The 18461-nt window shown below is 48.6% G+C and overlaps 1 protein-coding gene and 1 long non-coding RNA gene across 2 annotated transcripts in view; both read left to right on the top strand.

Moving 5' to 3' along the window:
* The window catches only part of SIN3A (SIN3 transcription regulator family member A), a 59523-nt gene extending 53902 nt beyond the window's left edge, over nt 1–5621 (top strand). The window contains 2 exon segments of the mRNA XM_030576752.1: nt 156–363; nt 2823–5621. Of these exon segments, the coding sequence (XP_030432612.1) occupies nt 156–363; nt 2823–3053 (439 nt within the window). The 3' untranslated portion in view covers nt 3054–5621.
* Nucleotides 5622–13878: 8257 nt separating this feature from the next.
* Nucleotides 13879–18200, top strand: LOC115658226. The gene is made up of 4 exons (XR_004002209.1): nt 13879–14035; nt 14448–14736; nt 16266–17283; nt 17397–18200. It is a non-coding gene; the product is annotated as an uncharacterized LOC115658226 (long non-coding RNA).
* The last annotated feature ends 261 nt before the right edge of the window (nt 18201–18461 follow it).

Here is an 18461-nt window from a genome sequence, read left to right on the forward strand (position 1 = left end):
ATAGGCACATGAGCCTAAACAACTTTAATTTGTGACCATTCCACTCTGAGCAACACTTTTTGGGTTCTGAAGAGCTGGCCTGGAGCCACCAGATACGTCCAGCCTAGTGGGCAGAGGATGAGCACTAATCCCAGCAGGGATTCTCTGGTTTACAGGAATCTGAGGCGGATCCGTAAGTGTCAGCGTGGTCGGGAGCAGCAGGAAAAGGAAGGGAAGGAGGGAAACAGTAAGAAGTCCATGGAGAATGTGGAGAGCTTGGACAAGCTGGAGTGTAAATTCAAACTGAACTCCTATAAGATGGTGTACGTGATCAAATCGGAGGATTACATGTACAGGAGGACGGCTCTGCTGCGTGCTCAGCAGGTAGGAGTTGAGTGAAGGGAATGGGATGAGCAGCTGGTGTTTCCCTGAACCTCTTGCTCCCAAAGGGCTTCTGGGGAGAGTCAGATAACGTTTCTGGGGTGGGAGGGGCGTTGTTCTCCTGTAACATTTAACACTCTTCCTATTGCTTTGAGGATGGGACATGACATGGTTTCGTCCACTGGACTCTGTAAACTTCCTCTGAATGCTCCTGAGATGTAACCCTTCCTTTCCTCCTCCTCCTCCATTTCCCAAACTCGCCTGTTAGAGTAGGCAGCTGTTAGCATCCTTTTACTCATCAGTTCCTTGCCTAGGGGCACCTCAGATTGGTTGCTAACCCGCTTGTCAGGGTTGGCCTAAAAAGGGAGATAGCAAAGAACTGAAAAGCTGACACATGTTCTGACGTTGCCCTCCAAGCTCATCTCATCGAGGAGCTGTGCCTTGTCCCTGCAGTCACTGAGAGTGGGAGTCTAGGGTTGCTCCTGGCCGGCGGAGCACTACAAACGAATATACCAGCTGCTTGAAAGCGCTGGGTCTGTGACTAGGATAGCCGCAGTGATGTCATAATTACAGAAAGGTCCAGAGTGGATCAAAATTGGAAGACTTTTTGTTTTAATTAAATAAAATTCCTTTTTAAAATTTTTTGTTACTTATAAGTTTTTCTTTTTAAAAATGAGCTAGTTTAAAATGAAATCAGAATTTAATACAAAATATGTTGAGGCCTAAACTTAGAAGATTATAATAAGATATTTAAATAACAAATAAATATGCTGAATCCATGACCCTCTCTTAAAAAACAACAACAACAACAAAAAACACTTTGAATTAAAGGCTTCTTTTCTATATAAAGAAAGAGTCAGGAAAAGCATCGAACTTTTGAGGTCAAGTTTCAAAAATATGGTACAATTGGTTAACCTAGATAATTTAGGAGATTGTCATCTTTTCAAGAGACATAGGCGAGACTGGAAATTTAAGCCCCAGTTACTTTCACTTAGGCATATTTTGAAAATTTTCCCAGACCAGCCCGAAATGATCAGTTTAATTCACTGACTACAATTAATCCCTCTATTTAATAAATTGTCAGTGTGAAGCATCTTTTGATAAGAGACGTTTGTGTCTAAAACATTTAAGGTTGTCTTGTCTAATACAAATGCATTTTATATACTGTTTTGTTTGTTTAAATTCCAGTTACTATTCTAAAGCAGATTGACACAAAATCTGAGCAAAAAGTTAATTATCTAGTAAATAAGCAATATATCAGTCACCATTTTCTAACATACTAAAAGTGTTTGGTTAATAAGAATCTGAAAATATTAAGCTATATAATTGCTTAAATGTATATAGTTATGGTGTACACTTCTAGGTAACACACAGATGTACCGAATCTACCATAAAGTGTCTATTTAGTTGTAAGTCAAAGAGTTTTAATGGTTATATCAACTAGTGAGTGCATCTTACTTTAAAAAATAGCTGAAATACAAATGGAAAAGCTGATTTAAATCAGTCTACCCTGGAAATGTCGCAATGCATTTTCCCAGGACTCAGAAGTTCTGGTTCTAACAGAATAGCACAGCTATCGGAATATGTATAGTAGTTACTGGGGCTTACCACTGTAATTAAGTCAGTGTTAAACTTCAACTAACCCTTTTTATAAATTACTCATAACTTTACTCAGATTCCTTTTTGGTTTGCAATTTCTTAGGCTCTGTTTCAATCCCAAAATAACTTTATTTTAGTGGGGTGGCGTGTGCATGCACGCATGTGCTGTGAGAGGTTGGGAACAAATATATCCATCTCAGCATCCCTCTCTTCTAATCCAGCTGGAATTTTTGCATGCACGTGAGACTATTCCTGTATTGTTTTTTATAAACACCTGCATTGAAGGCTGACTACAGTCTTGCATCACCTGACATTGCCATTAATCAGGGAAAAGATAGGAGAAGCTTAGCATTATTGCAGCATTAGGGTAAAATCAAGCAGTCACGTCAAACTCCTGGAAGTTACTTCTATTGAATTCTGTTCTGATGCACATGTATTTTTGTGTGTCCCTGTTTTGATCATTAACACAGGGTTGAATCCATGTAATAAAATATACAGGATAGACACTGTGGCAGAGTTAACGTTATAGTTCAGAGTTCAAATTCAAAAATCATCAAATGTTTGTTGATGACTTCTGAGCACTTGATTTCACAGACTTAATTTTCATTAACACTAGGCTTTTGGGGATTCTCAGTTGGGGAATAAGGATGGTTGTGCCTGCTTGTTCAGACACTGCCTCCTCCACTGCCTTTCCCTTGGTCAGTCGGCAAGGTCAGTGTTTGTATTGTCAGTTCCCCAGCAGAGCTAAACATCCCAAATCTGTTGGCCTAGGGAAGTGGATTTGTGTTTGCTTTTTAAGTGTTTTGTGATCCTGAATGTTGGTGGCTGTAGCCTTTTATTTTTTGTCTCTCCCGTTTCTGTAGTCCCATGAAAGAGTGAGCAAGCGGCTGCACCAGCGGTTCCAAGCCTGGGTGGACAAATGGACCAAGGAGCATGTGACCCGTGAAATGTCAGCTGAGACAAACAAGTGGCTAATGGGAGAAGGGTTGGAGGGTTTGGTGCCCTGTACCACTACCTGTGATACAGAGACCCTGCACTTTGTGAGCATTAACAAGTACCGTGTCAAATACGGCACAATATTCAAGACAGCGTAAAATCACTGAGTGAGGGAAGATCACGTGGTGTATGTATGTGTGTGTGTATCAAGGAAACGAGGAAGATGCCTTTCTCCCTTCACTGTGTATCTCTGTAACATGGCCAGTTGACTAGTGCGAAGCTGGTACAGTCTGACACCAGCGGGATTCGGTTTAGGAAAAAGAATCTCTACAAACCTAAGCTGGAACTGTTGCCATCAGACCTCTGACTTCAGCGTGCACTGTGGAGGGAAGGGCCCTTTCCAGAACTGAGTGATCCTAGAGAAATGCAGCTAGCTCGTATGCACCAGCAGTTTTGAGACTGACTCCTCAATGGCCTGAGCTTCAAGGGAAGAGAACTGGATGTTGCATACATCCTGACCCGGAGTGGTGCATTTAAAGTTACATGCTCAGATGTCGTGAAACCCAGAGGTGCCTATCACAACTGGATTCTCCTCTGTTAGGCTGCTGCAGGTTTGCCAGGATCTCACCGGGGGTCACCCATCTGTGCAGTCTGGCTGTTGAGAACACCATCTCCTGGATCTGACCCTCGACTCCTCCCTCCTTCACCCTGCTGGACTCCTGATTCAGCCAGTTCAGATTGGTCTGTCTTTTCTAGTGCCAGTGGGATTGTTTTGTACCTGCTTCTTTACTAGTCTTTCCTAGTGCCATGCACCAGCTTTTCACATACATACGCACACACAGCAGAAACAACACAATTTTAACATGTTCCCTTTCCTTTTTGTAAATAAATGTACATATTGTCAAATTTTTTTTTGTTTTTTATTAAAGGAAGTTTGCTTGATGTGCTAGCATAACTGTACCAGCTTCTTGTGTACCATAGTACCGGGTGGCTTGAGAGTTAGTACCTACAAACAGACCTATGGAGACATTTATTACACTTTTTACCAAAGGGAGTTATCATTGTAGTGCTTTTGTGTGGAAACTTTTCTCTCCTTTCTTTTGTAAATAAAAATATGTCTTAGTTCTTATTGAGGAAGACACTTGCTCACCCACGGCCCTGTTCCTGTTCTGAAAGGCACCATGCAGCATGCAGTTTGCACTGTGCAGAGGAGACATTTGACCATTTTATTATTGGCTTCACAATCTGAGAGGAGACGGCGGAGGCAATGTGTGTGTTTTGTGGTGAACATGACCATGTTCTAAGCAGCCTGTTAAGATATATAAATATATATTATATAACTTTTATTTTTTTTTATTATTTTTTTTTGGGTGGGTAATTTTTATCCACCTGGTCTTCCAGCTCAGAGAACCTTCGCTTTTGGGAAGTGTTGCTGAGCTACCTAGCTGGGGATGATTGTGCTTATGTATTTTCCCTCTCAGTATTGGAAAAAACATCCTAAGTACCAAACCAGTATTTCACTAGAGCTGCTTTGTGTGTGTATGTGTGTGTGTGGGGGGGGGGGGGGGCAAGGCGGGTAGGCTGTGTGATGCATTTCATTAGTGAAATCCACAAATGGGATATATATTTTTTTAAGTATAAAAGTTTAGTGCTGGCAGATATTTAAGCATTGGAAAATTTTGGTTTTCAGACAAGTTGGCATGGACTTCGTAAGCCACAACAGACCCAACTGCACTGTCTCTCCTCCTCAAAGGAGGTATCTTTTCCTGCACAAAACAATGCTGCCAGTTGTGCCTGAACAGCTTCCGTTGTCTCAGCTGGAGAGCTGTGAATGCAGCTTTGCTGCTTTTCAAAGTCCACTTCTGAAATCTGTTCCAGGGATTTCAAGACAGCTGGTTTCCCCTTCAGAACTGAGTTCTCTTCCCTTCCCGGGCAGAGAGATGGAGAAGTTGGGGAGAGAGAGAGCGGGGGGAGGGCAATCGCTCCAGCCTTTGTGCAGCCTGGGAGAGCAGAGTGGTGAAAATGCATGGCCTATAACGGTCGCTAGTCATTGGCAGCCAATGTACAGAGAGTAGTTTCAGCCATGGTGATGAATGAGAGCCTCCTATGGAGAGAGGAAAAGAGAGTAAAGAGCCCGAGGGGGAGTTTTCAGAGTTTGCCAGCAATAAGTTACCTGTCCCGTTTCTCCTCCTTTTGCTGTGTTCAGACAGGAAGGGGGTTTTATTGTGTCCTCTTCCATTTCAAAGGTTTTACACACACTCCCCTGTGCCTCACCCCACCCTCAGGTGTTTCTTCTCAATGTATGTTAAAACTGATCTGGAAATGGAAGTCTGGATGATTTAGACTTTACCAGCTTGGAAGTAACAGCTGCTGCTGCTTTGTGGGTGTTTTGTCCAAGAGTCTGTGCCTGCATGTTCTTTGAGCGGAATGGGGTTAACATGGCGGGATTCCTGCTGTTCAAGGTACCCAGGAAAAAAACCCAATAAAACAAGGAGATCTCCTCCTGCAGCAGGGTTTTCACCTACAGCTTTCATCCCTCCCAATGTCTGACTTCTGAGCTCCAAGCTCTGATCCCAGCCTGTACAATAGCAAAGATTTCTTTTTACTTTAAATTGCTTTTTGTATTCTGTAATGTGATCCTTGGCCACCTATCCATGTGATGATTTCTATACAAATGTTGTAAACTTGACTGTAGTGCAGTATTTCCATTAAAATATCAGGGCTAATCATTGTGTACAGATTTTTCTTCCTTCTTGATCATACACAATGAGATTTTGGCACACGCTCTCCAGAGGGAAGGGAGGAAGATGCATCTGACGGAATCACTCCTTTAATAAAAACAGAATTAGAGGTGGTGGGAGAAGATAGTAGACCTGAAAGTTTGATCTCTGTTTAGGACACTCACAAATGACCAATGTTTGACTTCCCCTTTAATTTATCTGCTAGCCTATCGCCTCTGGATTCCAGACACTAATTTGTTAGCAATTCCCAGTTCCTATTCAGAGGTGTGAAACTCCTTTTTATTTTGTAGCAGTTGCAACATTTTGTGGTGGCTGAGAGACAATTAGCCACTTCTTCCCCTGGAGTTGGGAGGTCATCCCAGCTGCTATAGATCAGAACAAATAAGGAAGTTATCAGCCCTGTAAATTTCAGCTCCACTAAAGCTGCTGGGGGAAGGGGTTGCCCCCCTCCCACCCCTTGAGTCAGTCTGGGAAATGGGATAATACAATTTACCAGCCAGTGGAAATGTCCAACCCCCCCCACCCCCAACTCTCTCCCTCCGTCCTGTTAGCAGCAGGGCTGAAATAACAAATCAATCCTTTTTGGTTCCTTAACACATTAACAGTTGTCTTTAGCCTGATTCTTTGTTGATTTAGAGATGTCTTCAGCACTCCCTTTGCCTACATCCAGTGCTTCGAGGTTGAGGTCTATCAAATCCACAGTCATGGTGTTTAGGCCACTAAACACGCAGCCACCCTGACGTGAACCTTGAATTTTTTTAGCCTCAGTGGTAACACTGCACTTTATATTGCTCAGTATTTTGTGGAACAGTTTAATAGTTTTTGCTCCCTGCTTTCTGTCTCTTCCTGTTGGGTGAGCAAGCCCCAACTACCAGAAAAGCTCAACCAGCTGTCATTGGGTATCCCAAGCCACATGCTAAGGAGCACCAAATACAGACTGTAAGTTCATTAATAATGAATGGGGGATCCGAGATGCAAATAGTGGCAATGTCTGAAGGTGCTCTAAGGTACTGGATAGCCTGACTGGTTTTCAACAGTGCTTTGAGCCTCCCTTTGAACTCATCCCTTTTGGACTCTGAACTGGGGGATGTCAGCAAGCAAGGGTCATACACCACAACGATCCCTTCTGGCCTTGGAATCTCATCTGACTGCCTGTATTACCCAGAACTTCCCGTAACACGTTCCTTTGGAACTGCAGCTTCAAAAAAAAAAAAATCCAAAAAAGATGCGTGTGTAGAAGTGCAGCCCACAGGCTTCAGTTCAGCTGAGTCATTCGTCCATCTCCTCCCGTTCTTTGAGTTTGGGACACTGCCCCACATGCATGTCTGTAAAGCTAGGCCCTTGCAGTACTTTCAAGGAAGCCAGAACATCTGGCGAGTGCTGTCTTGACTCAGTGATGCTGCCAAGCGCGTTTTGTGTGGCCAGACCAGGAGCACTGCAGCGTGTGCAGCTTCCTTCGCCAGCAGGTGGTGACAGGTCAGCAAAGGTTTGTGACTTCAGGGTAGTCATTATGTGTCTCCAGGCAAGTTCTTGCTTGTCTCTGTAAGGGCTGCCACATCTTACTGAAGGCTGAAAATTTGAGGAACGCTTTGCCTCTGATGCTTAAAGCTGCAGCGCTTTCAAGGAATCTCTTGTTCCTTCCCGTCTCAGGCAAAACCAGATTTCTGTATCTAGGTCAAGCAAAACAGCTGCTTGTAAACCACCGCATTTGCCTTTGCACTCTGTGATGTCCCTGGCATGATGGATTAGTAGCATGGTACTTGAGGCAGTTAATCCTGCCATTGTCTGGTAATCAGAGCAGTTTCACCAAGGGGTGTTTTCAAACCTCTCACTCTTAGCTTCCAGGAATTTGACGTTTCGGCCTGTAAGTGGTCCCGTCTTTGACACATGTGGAGACTCTTCCCAGTTGGGTGGTAGAGAATCTGTTGGAAGTACATGTTCCCAAGGCAGCTATAGCACCTCTCTCCTTAGCTGCTTTCTGGAAGATGTCCCAAATGAAACCTAGTCTCTCTGGATTCCCCTAAGAAGTGGCTGTGTAGTAGAAGCAATTTATTGGTCTTCCAGGAGCATGTTTACAAAACATCACCTCCACAACTGCAACCCCACCTTTGTATCTTCACATCCAACCAGCAGAACTTGCATGGAGGGAGTTGGTTTTGTATTGTCTAAGCATTATTAAAAGTCTGCCTTGTGTGCATTTACCCCATTTTGGACCTGGATGGTGCAGACACCGTATTCTCATTCTAGATCAATGGTTCCCAAACTTTAACGACCTGTGAACCCCTTTCACTAAAATGACAAGTCTCGCAAAGCCCCTCCTCAAAAGGAATATTTCCAGGGATTTTCTCCTTTACTTGAGTATAAATTATAAAAACAGTGAACTTGGAAACATAAAATTTGTTTTTATGACATGCTCATTACACACTTTATTATTACCGTATTTTCATTACATTATAAAAATGGCAACACTCTTCCAAGATCTTACTTTCATAGCTTGTATCACTTTGAATAAACCTGTTATAAGACAAGGCTCCTGTGTTTCATGCTGTTTCACATCTGATACTCCCTGATGAAGGTATTTAAGAAGCCACCTCAAAGAGTTACTCCTACACATGGATTCAGGTCTTGAGCAGTCCAGGCAAACAATGCATGTTAGAACAAAGCTTAAACTTGTTCTTCCTAATACTTTTAAAAACAATACTACCTGCCTATTTAATTTTAAAAACAGCAAAATATATCTACCTCCCTTTCCATTTCTTATAAGGAGTTCTGAAGTTTAAATCTTCTCAGTGTGATAAATATGCTTGCTCTGATCTGCTTAGTTCTTGGAAGTCCCTAGGGACAGCTCTGTCCGCCACTAGAGAATTTTTTCCTGAGAACCCCTTGTAACATTTCACGAACCCCAGTTTGGGAACCATTATACTAGATTAATTCATCAACACTGCTGCTGTACATCTGATGTGTACCGTGTAGTCTGCTGAAGAGCAGATTCGATACGAGCTATTGCTTCACTCTTTTCTTCCCTAAGCTCTCCTACTGAGAGGTGAACAAGAGAAGTTAGTTCTTGCTTGAGTCCAATAGCTTGGTGCATTGTTCAAGGATCTCCTATATAAAGATGCTACTGTTCATCTATCTACATCCTTACAAGGCCCCCATCAGTGCAGTATTTGGATGCCTGTTTCTGCCCAAGCTGCATAACCTCGCTGCCTGTTTACACAACACAGGCATCTCTCGCCGTCTTTAATGTAGAGGAGGTAGGAGTTTGATTTCAGGTTTTGGATGAGGACAAAATGGAGACCTGATTACATGCCAGGCATCTGCTCGTGGTGAGGCTGAACATGATGACGTTGTCTTTTGGATTTGCGGTGTTAGCCTCTGCTGCAGGTTGCCGAGCTCTACTGTCCAAGAAAGGAAGCTCATCTTGGGCTCATGTAATTCTAATCTCTTCTCCCCCACCTCTGCACCCCCACAGGGCTGCCTGCTGGAGGTGAATTCTCACTGAGCGATACCCTCCATGCAGCCTGCATGTAGCTCAGAGGTAGGTTCTAGGGAAGACTGTTGAAGGGCCAGAAAAGGCCATGCCTGACTGCTGCTGCTTGGCAGGCCACTAGCCTTTTCTCCCAAGCCTTGGTTCCCAGAGGGTATACATAGCAGCCCTCTGTGCCCTTGGCCACAATCTCTTGTTTTTCTGTTAGGCTCCACCCAGAGGTAATGGATTGCAGAGGGCAAACTCGAGAGGTTCTGGACTCCTGGGACCTGAATCTTAATATTTTTCCACCAGAGGCAGGTCGGGGAAATACCCTTGTCTCCAGGGTTCCCTATGTAGTTCCCCAAGAAGTCGCTGGTCATCAGTGGGTGTCCCTAATAGCCCAGTTGAGGAGTTGGAGCTTCCATCCTCTTCCCCTCTGTGGAGGAGGAGAAGATGGAAAAGTCCTAGACATACAAAAGGGAGCCCTAGAGGTGAGTGAGTCTGACCGCCCGTTCATTCTGTATGGGGCAAACGGAGCTCACAGGCTGTGCTTGGCTGGCAGGTGTATGAGTAAGGCCTGTGGAGCCAAAGAAAGGCTCCTGTCCTTGAGATCAGAGCTGGGGTAGATCTTGGTGGGAGTGAGACCCCTCCCTTCTGGAACTCCACAAGGTAGTAACCTGGGCATCCTCCTTTCTCACAGGTCTCTGCAAGTGTGGTCGGCAACCTAGGGCATTTTGGATGGCACACGGGGCGTGCTGAGTCCCGCTCCCAGTCCCACTCAGCACCTGCTGCTGGCCTGGGGGAAGGAACCCCAGGCTGGCAGTGGGCTGTGACCCCAGCTGGGGACTGAAACCCCAGAAGGGGGCAGGCGGAGACACCCAGCCCACCACCGAAACCTCAGAGCTCGGCGGGCTGACCCACTCAGCCTGTCGCCGCTCTGGGGTTTTGGCTGCTGGCCCCTTGTGAGCTAGTGTCCCGCTGCAGCCCCACTCACCTTGCTGCTGGTGTGAGTTCCAGCTCAGGCCCCCTGCCAGACAGGGTCCAGGCCTCCAGCCCTACCAGCCGCCAGCTCCACTCTCCTCAGCTGCCAATCTGCAGTTCCAGCCGGTTAACAACTGGTTACTCAGAAGCCTGTCTGCAGCTTAAAATATCCAAATACGTGCCCCCAGACACTGGAAAACTCAGCAAGGAAAAGCAAGGGCAAGGATCACACTAAACTGATAAGATCTGCATTTTAATTTAATTTTAAATAAAGCTTCTGAAACATTTTGAAAACTTTGTTTACTTTACATATAACAATTAGTTTGGTTATATATTATAGACTTATAAAGAGACCTTCTAAAAAATGTTAAAATGTATTACTGGCATGCAGGGCCAGCTCCAGGCATCAGCTTAGCAAGCAGGTGCTCAAGGCGGCCACTCTGGAGCGGGGCAGCACGTTCATGTATTCGTCGGCAATTCAGCGGAGGGTCCTTTACTCCCGCTCAGAGCAAAGGACCTCCCGCTGAATTGCTGCGGAGCACGATTGCCGCTTTTTTTCTTTGGTTGGGGCAGCAAAACCCCTGGAGCCGGCCCTGCTGGGACGCACAGCCTTAAATTAGAGTGTCTACGTCAGCGGTAGGCAACCTTTCAGACGTGGTGTGCCAAGTCTTCATTTATTCACTCTAATTGAAGGTTTTGCGTGCCGGTAATACGTTTTAATGTTTTTTAGAAGGTCTTTCTCTACAAGTCTATATATTATATAACTAAACTATTGTATTGTAAAATAAACAAGATTTTCAAAATGTTTAAGAAGCTTCATTTAAAATTAAATTAAAATGTTGATCTTACGCCAGCAGCCCGCTCAGCCTGCTGCTGGTCTGGGGTTCTGTTCACCTAGGCCGACAGTGGGCTGAGTGGGGCCTGCGGCTGGGACCCCAGCTGGGAAGGGTCTGGCAGCCAGAACCCCAGACCTGCAGCGGGCTGTGCGGGGCCAGCAACCGGGACCCCAGACCAGCAGCGTGCTGAGTGGCTCAGCCCACTGCCGCACAGGGGTCCCGGCCCTGCCCACATACAGTGGGTACCTACCTTCTCCCTGGTTCTGGCCCATTCTCTTCCTCTCTCTGCACTGAGCTGAGCATGGGAGTGGACTGAGCACAGGGATGGGGGTGAAGGGTCTGGCCAGGAGCTAAAATGAAGGAGGGGGCTCAGGGTTGGGGCAGGAGGTTTGGGTGTGGGGGCACTTACCTGGGCAGCTCCCATTTGGTGTGAGAGGTGCAGGTGGGAATGTGAGTAGGGGTGCAGGAGCTCCCTTTTGGTGCTCAGCGTGGGGGTGGGGATGTGCGGAGTGCATGGGATGTGGGGGGTGCAGGTGTCAGGGTAGGGGGGCTGGGTATGTGTGGGGGTGCAGGTGTCATAACTTTATTCCCCGATCTGGACCTTAGCGTCCAAAATACGGGGGTTAGCATGAAAACCTCCAAGCTTAGTCACCAGCTTGGACCTGGTACCTGCTGCCACCACCCAAAAAATTAGAGTGTTTTGGGGCACTCTGGTCCCACTGAAAAACCTTCCCTGGGGACCCCAAGACCCAAATCCCTTGAGTCTCACAACAAAGGGAAATAATCCTTTTTCCCTCCCCCCCTCCAGGTGCTCCTGGAGAGATACACAAACACAAGCTCTGTGAATCCAAACAGAGTGACTCCCCCTCTCCGTTCCCGGTCCTGGAACAAAAAGGACTTTCCTATTCCCCCAGAGGGAATGCAAAATCAGGCTAGCCAATTCAACACACACCGATCTCCCCTGATTTCTTCCTCCCACCAATTCCCTGGTGAGTACAGACTCAATTTCCATGAAGTAAAGAAAAACTCCAACAGGTCTTAAAAGAAAGCTTTACATAAAAAAGAAAGAAAAAATACAAATGGTCTCTCTGTATTAAGATGATACAATACAGGGTCGATTGCTTAAAAGAATATTGAATAAACAGCCTTATTCAAAAAGAATACAAATCAAAGCACTCCAGCACTTATATTCATGCAAATACCAAAGAAAAGAAACCATATAACTTACTATCTGATCTCTTTGTCCTTACACTTAGAAACAGAAGATTAGAAAACAGAACTACTTCTCCAAAGCTCAGAGGAAGCAGGCAGCCAGAAAACAAAGACCTCAGACACACAATTCCCTCCACCCAAAGTTGAAAAAAATCCGGTTTTCTGATTGGTCCTCTGGTCAGGTGCTTTAGGTGAAAGAGACATTAACCCTTAGCTATCTGTTTATGACAGCAGGTGTCAGGGCTGGGGTCATGGGTGGGGGGTGAAGGAGTCAACGGGCTGGGTGGTACAGGGCTCAGGGAAGGGGCCTGGGGTGTGTGTGGGGGTGCAGGGCTCAGGGCAGAGGACTGGGGGGGGGGTGTGGGGGGCGGTCAGGGCTCAAGGCAGAAGGCTGGGTTACTGCCCCCCCGAACTCCCAACCCCTCCCGCTCCTTGTCCTGACTACCCCCTCCTAGGAACCCACCCGCTATCTAAGCCTCCCTGCCCCTTGTCCCCTGCTTGTCCCCCTAGGACCTTACCCCCTACCTGTCCCCTGACTGCCCCAATCCTTATCCACACCCCCGCACCCAGACAGAACCTCCTGGACTCTTATGTCCCATCCAACTGCTCCCCGCTCCCTGACAGGACCCACCCCAGAACTCTGGACCCAAACAACCCCCCTGCTCCCTGCCTGCCCCAACCCCTCTCCACACCCTACCTCCTGACAGCCCCCCCCCCCACCTCCCGACTCACCCAACCTCCCCAGCTCCTTGTCTCCTGACCACCCCGTCTAGAGACCCCCCTGCTCTCTTTGCTCGCTCTGCCCTGACCCCTATCCACCCCCTAACAGACCCCGGGACTCCCATGCCCCATCCACCCCTCCTGCTCCCTAAGTGCCCCCTCCAGAGACCCCGCCCCTAACAACCGCCCCCGGGATCCCCCCCACCCTGCTGCCTGTCCCTTGACTGTCCCCACCCCTTACCCAACCGCCAGCTCCGGCCCCTTTACCACGAGGCTCCCCACTCATCCGGAGCCCGGCCGCCGCGCGCGCGCAGCCCCGCCCCGCCCCTCAGAGCGCTGTGCGCGCGGCGGCCGGGCTCCGGATGAGCGGGGAGGCGTCTCTCGCCAAACGCTGCCCCGCGGGAGCGCGCAGCTCGCCCCTCAGAGCGCTGTGCGCGCGGCGGCCGGGCTCCGGATGAGCGGGGAGCGTCTCTCGCCAAACGCTGCCCAGCGGGAGCGCGCAGCCCGCCCCTCAGAGCGCTGTGCGCGCGGCGGTAGGGCTCCGGATGAGCGGGGAGCGTCTCTCGCCAAACGCTGCGCCGCGGGAGCGCGCAGCTCGCCCTCAGAGCGCTGTGCGCGCGGCGGCCGGGCTCCGGATGAGCGGGGAGCGTCTCTCGCCAAACGCTGCGCCGCGGGAGCGCGCAGCTCGCCCTCAGAGCGCTGTGCGCGCGGCGGCCGGGCTCCGGATGAGCGGGGAGCGTCTCTCGCCAAACGCTGCCCCGCGGGAGCGCGCAGCCCGCCCCTCAGAGCGCTGTGCGCGCGGCGGCCGGGCTCCGGATGAGCGGGGAGCGTCTCTCGCCAAACGCTGCCCAGCGGGAGCGCGCAGCTCGCCCTCAGAGCGCTGTGCGCGCGGCGGCAGGGCCCCAGGGGAAGGCGGAGGAGGGGCCGGCAGCTTGCTGCGCTTGGCCGGCGCACCCTGCAGCTTGCCGCCTGGGCAGGATTTTAAATAAAAAACGGGCTCGCGTGCCATAGGCTGCCGACCCCTGGTCTACATGAAGACTGGCACAGCACTGCTGAAAGGTTGCCGACCCCTGCTATATGGGGACATCCGTTGGCAGCCTGCCCATTACTCCTGGGGTGGCTCCCTCTGCTGGACTGTTGCAGCATTGCATCCTGACCCAATTTTACTCTGAGCATCTCCAGTGAGTATGCGTCCATCTAGGCTATGTGAGCTGCCCTTTTACACCCCACCGTCCATAGGCTTCCCTCATCCACACAGCAGCGTGGTGCAGCCCATATGATCAGCCTGCCTCTGCGAGCAGAGCATCGAAGTAGCTAGAGCTGCAGGAAAAGCTGCTCCTGAATTTCTCTCCACCTGAATCTTTGTTTGCAAAGAAGGAAATGAGTAACAAAACATGAGTTTGCAACATGCACTTGTCTTTAAAAAGCAGCCAACTGCATTGGTTGTAAATAGGGAGGGACGGGGCATCAGGAAATGTGGTGAGAGGAAGCTACTATGGATGTGGATCTTTGCAAGTCTCTATTTTGGGAGTGAACAGGTGCAAAAGAATATATAAGCCTGATTTTGTATGATGTTTCCTTCTCCTTTGCTAGGCTCGAGTATGGAGCAGCAATTGCTGTGAGGATAGGCCCTGAGAACCCAACACTCATCCCACAGCTGCTGGGCCCAGTAATTTTGGGGACTGACTCTCCATCCAGCTCCTTCCCCTCCTCTGCCTGGATGGATTGGGGGTGGGGAGCACCTTGAAGGACAGAAATACAAGTGGTGGCTGGTGCCCTGCTTGCTGTTAAATAACCAGCTCTGCCTGCCTGCCTCCACTGGGATACATGATGGACAACTGAAGCCAGTGAAGAGCAGGAGGCTTGGACTGCCCGCCATGCTGTAAGTCCCAGCTGAGGGGTATTGCTGTGCAGGGAGAAGGGGTAGGGGAAAATTGGGGAGTGGTTCTAGGGGCAGGGGGCAACAGCCACATCGCACAGTGGCTGGGAACCAGAACCCAGTTGGAGTAACCTGCAGAGTGTAGGAGGAGGGAGAAAACCCTCGGTGCTGGTTCTGGGGTATCTTCTCCCCAGCCATAGTTTGAACCTCCTTGCCCCGTGAGGTGTTGCCTTCCTGGGCCGGGCAGGAGCCATGGCTGGTCAGCAGGGTCTGGGAGTCAGAAGTGAGTCATTCCTGGCAGGCAGGGGGCAGTGGCAAGCAGAAAGGGAGTGGACTCCACAAGAGGGAGGGAAACAAGCTCCTATTGGAGACCCAGATGCCAGAGGAGACTTTCCCCCTACTCCCACACGAGCTGCAGTGCCACCGGCAGGAACTCTGAGCAGCCCCAGCCAAGTGTGAGGCTGGGGTTTGCTCTGAGCCTTATCTGGAGCTAACTCTGCAGAATCCAGCCTGGCATATGCCAAGAAGTTGTGTTGCAGACCCAGCAGTAACCATCTCTCCCAAGGATTGCTGCCAGCCCCTGCAAGTGGCAGCTCCAAGAGCTCCTGCACGCACAGAGCAGCTGACCCCCACCTCAGTCTCAGCTATGCTTATGGGGATACGAAATTCTAGCTCTGAGCCTCCCTGCCTTCAACAGCTGATCATGCCACAAAGGGCTGCGCCAGAGCTGAGGAAACAGAGCCAGGTGCTGAGGAAACACATCCCAGGGCTGGAGTGTGCAGTCCAACCCCTCCCGCACATCACGGGCATTAGTTCTGTCAGAGGCTGACCCTGCCAGCTGCTCAGTAGGCAGAACCCAGCCAGGTGCTGAGCAGGTATCCCAGGCCTGGTGCTTAAATACCTGTAGAGGCAGCAGTCAGACCAAGAAGGGTGGGCAGGGGTTGGCCTAGAGTCGCAGGCTGAACTGCAGGCCACAAGCAGAGCCAGTGTCACTTCTCACAGCCCCAATGCACAGAGCAAGAGAGGACTAAGGCTGCTTCAGCCAGAATTTCCTTCACTCTGGCTGCAGGGCCTGGGCTTGCCCAACATGTGACTCTGGCTGTCAGAAAACTCCCCCGCTCCCTTCAAAACCGATTCTCCCCTCTCCCCATCACTGCCAAGGACTAACTGCGGGGATCAACTCTTGCTTAGGGAGGGGGAATTTAAGCTCTTTACATTAGCTCTGTAGAGAAGCAAGCTCCTAACCAGCAAGGTCAGTAATAATGGCAAGAGGCAACAGTTTATTTAAGCTGAACAAATTCTTTAGAAGAGGCCGGGTGGGGAGTAAACAGAAGCCTAAATTGCAGCAGGTAGCATGTAAGCAGGAAAGTCGAAGTGCTGAGATGGCTTGTGAAGAGCAAATAACTGAAGGGATATAGACAAACACTAAAAAACACTTTATGGAGGTCAGAAGCCTGTGAGCAGTTAAAGATGACAAGGACACTGCTGAGAAGCTAATATTTTTGTGTGTTCATCTTCTGCCTTTATCACAGAGGCTGTTGGCGAGAGATCTGTCCCAGACCGGTTCTCTTCTAGTAACAGAGGTACCATCGGGGCTTGAGAGAGCAGCAGAGGCGGTCCTGGACCAAGCTGATAATTTACAAAGTAACCCCTACTCCCACTTCTTCGAGCTGGACTTCATCCTGCTCTTAGTAGTATAAAGGCGCTACTGTCAGTCAACGCCTAACCCCACCCCTTGACCCCTTAACCCATGCCAACCTATCACCAGATGTCCTGCCCCATGTGACCCCTCTAAGAGCTCCTCCCACTGCCCTCTACCAATCAGGATGGGTTTTGCCCCCATAGGACTACCCTGAGAGGAGATGTAACCAATCGGGGGAGTTCAGGGCAGGGTGATCCATCTGGAAGTGGTTCTTGTGACCCCTCTAAGAACTCCTCCCACCACCCTCTACCAATCAGGTCGGGTTTCAGCTGTTGGGGACCACCCCTGAGAGGAGATTTGACCAATGAGGAGGAAGTCCGGGGTGGGGTGATCCATCCGGAAGTGGTTTGTGTGACCCCTCTAAGAACTCTTCCCATTGCCCTCTATCAATTGTGATGGGTTTTGGCCACATAAGTCCACCCCAAGAGCAGATTTGACCAAAATAGGGCAGGTTCTGGAACTGGGTGAACTGCCCAGAAGAGGGTGGTGTGACTCCTCGAAGAACTCTTTCCAGTGCCCTCTGCCAATCAGCGCACAGAACCATCAACCCATAAGTTCCAGTGTCAGGCAGAAGAGGCCGTCTGTTACCACGAACGTGTGTTTTAGAAATCGCGGAAACATGGACTCCTTCACCACCCCTATGAGAACTTCGGACTTTGTTTTAGCCCCGAGAGTCTTCGACCATACCACGGAGAAAGTGCTACATCAGCGACAGTTCCGAGGAGGAGGTGGGAGCGACTGAGGATACGCTGTTGATGGATACGCCGGGACCCAAACCGAAACCCAACTGCTTGTGAGACACCCCGCCGGAGGAGGAAGGTGAGGTGAACGGAAAAGACTTTGCACAGGTAATGAATGATTAAGAAGTGACGGATGATGATGGGTTTAATGGGTTAGGAACCAGGGATTGTGTGAATCTTAAAAATAAGCAGTGGGAACTTGTTTGAAAATCTCTCAACAGCTTTCTAGAGGCCCTGGACAGCATTGCATCAAGCAGCAAAGCTGAACTGGGCCCACCTTGTTTTTGCTCAACGCCGATACAAATTGTTGAAGAGGACTCCGAGGATGACAGCTATGAGTTTAAGATGAGGCGTGGCATGGAGCTATCTGAGCCAGTGCCACGTTGTGAGCGTAAAAAAGTCATGTGGACTATTGTACAGGCTGCTGTTTATGCTGTCCTTAAACACTGCCTTAGGGAAAAGCTTTTGAAAATTGTGAGGGCTGTGTCATAGATGCGCCAGCCCAATGGCACCATGACTGTGTGACTTGGACTTCAGTGGATATAGACTGCAAGCTCCGGGCCTGTGTGCTGAGCTGTGTTTGGAAAGCTTATGAAACACTGTTATTGCCATAGGTTATGCTATGCAATGTCTGTGTCTGCCCCAAGAACATTTAGCGCAAGGAGTGACCTTGTTAAATGCTGTGCAATTCAGTGGAGACCCTGACCGTGTTTTAAAGAAAATGACCAAACTGGAAGATGCCTGCTTACAGCATTATATTGACCGTCTAGTCTGCACAAAAAGTACAGAACCCCACTTAAGAAAAAGACTATTTGTAAGAAATCTAAAAGGATTAAGTTAGAGAATGGTGAGGGTAACTGTAAAAATTTTTTTTTTTAAAACATTGAAAAGGACTTTGTGACTATCCGTGTTTCTATTAGAACGTCTCTGGCCCTTAAGTGAGCTAAAAGTTTTAATGAAGCATCTTAGTTTGTTTTCAAGGAGCTGTATGTCTTAATAAAAAATAAATAGTTTGTGAAAATGTAGCTCTTGTGTTTTTATGTAAAAGAGAACCATTACAGCAAAACCTGAACTGTATGTTGTGGGAGGGGAAAAATCCTAAAAATGTGTTTACAATAAAACAACAAACAAAAGAACCCCAGAAGAAAACAACCAACCAACCAACCCCTAGGGATGGTTCAGATGTGTTTGAGTACAATAGAGCTGATTTATCCTGTTGAACTGAATGGTTTTAATCACAGCCACACTGAATAGCCAAGGTGACTGCGATTACTCACCCTTGTTGT

The sequence above is a fragment of the Gopherus evgoodei genome, chromosome 10 (assembly GCF_007399415.2).
Source record: "Gopherus evgoodei ecotype Sinaloan lineage chromosome 10, rGopEvg1_v1.p, whole genome shotgun sequence".
NCBI classification, from domain to species: Eukaryota; Metazoa; Chordata; order Testudines; family Testudinidae; genus Gopherus; species Gopherus evgoodei.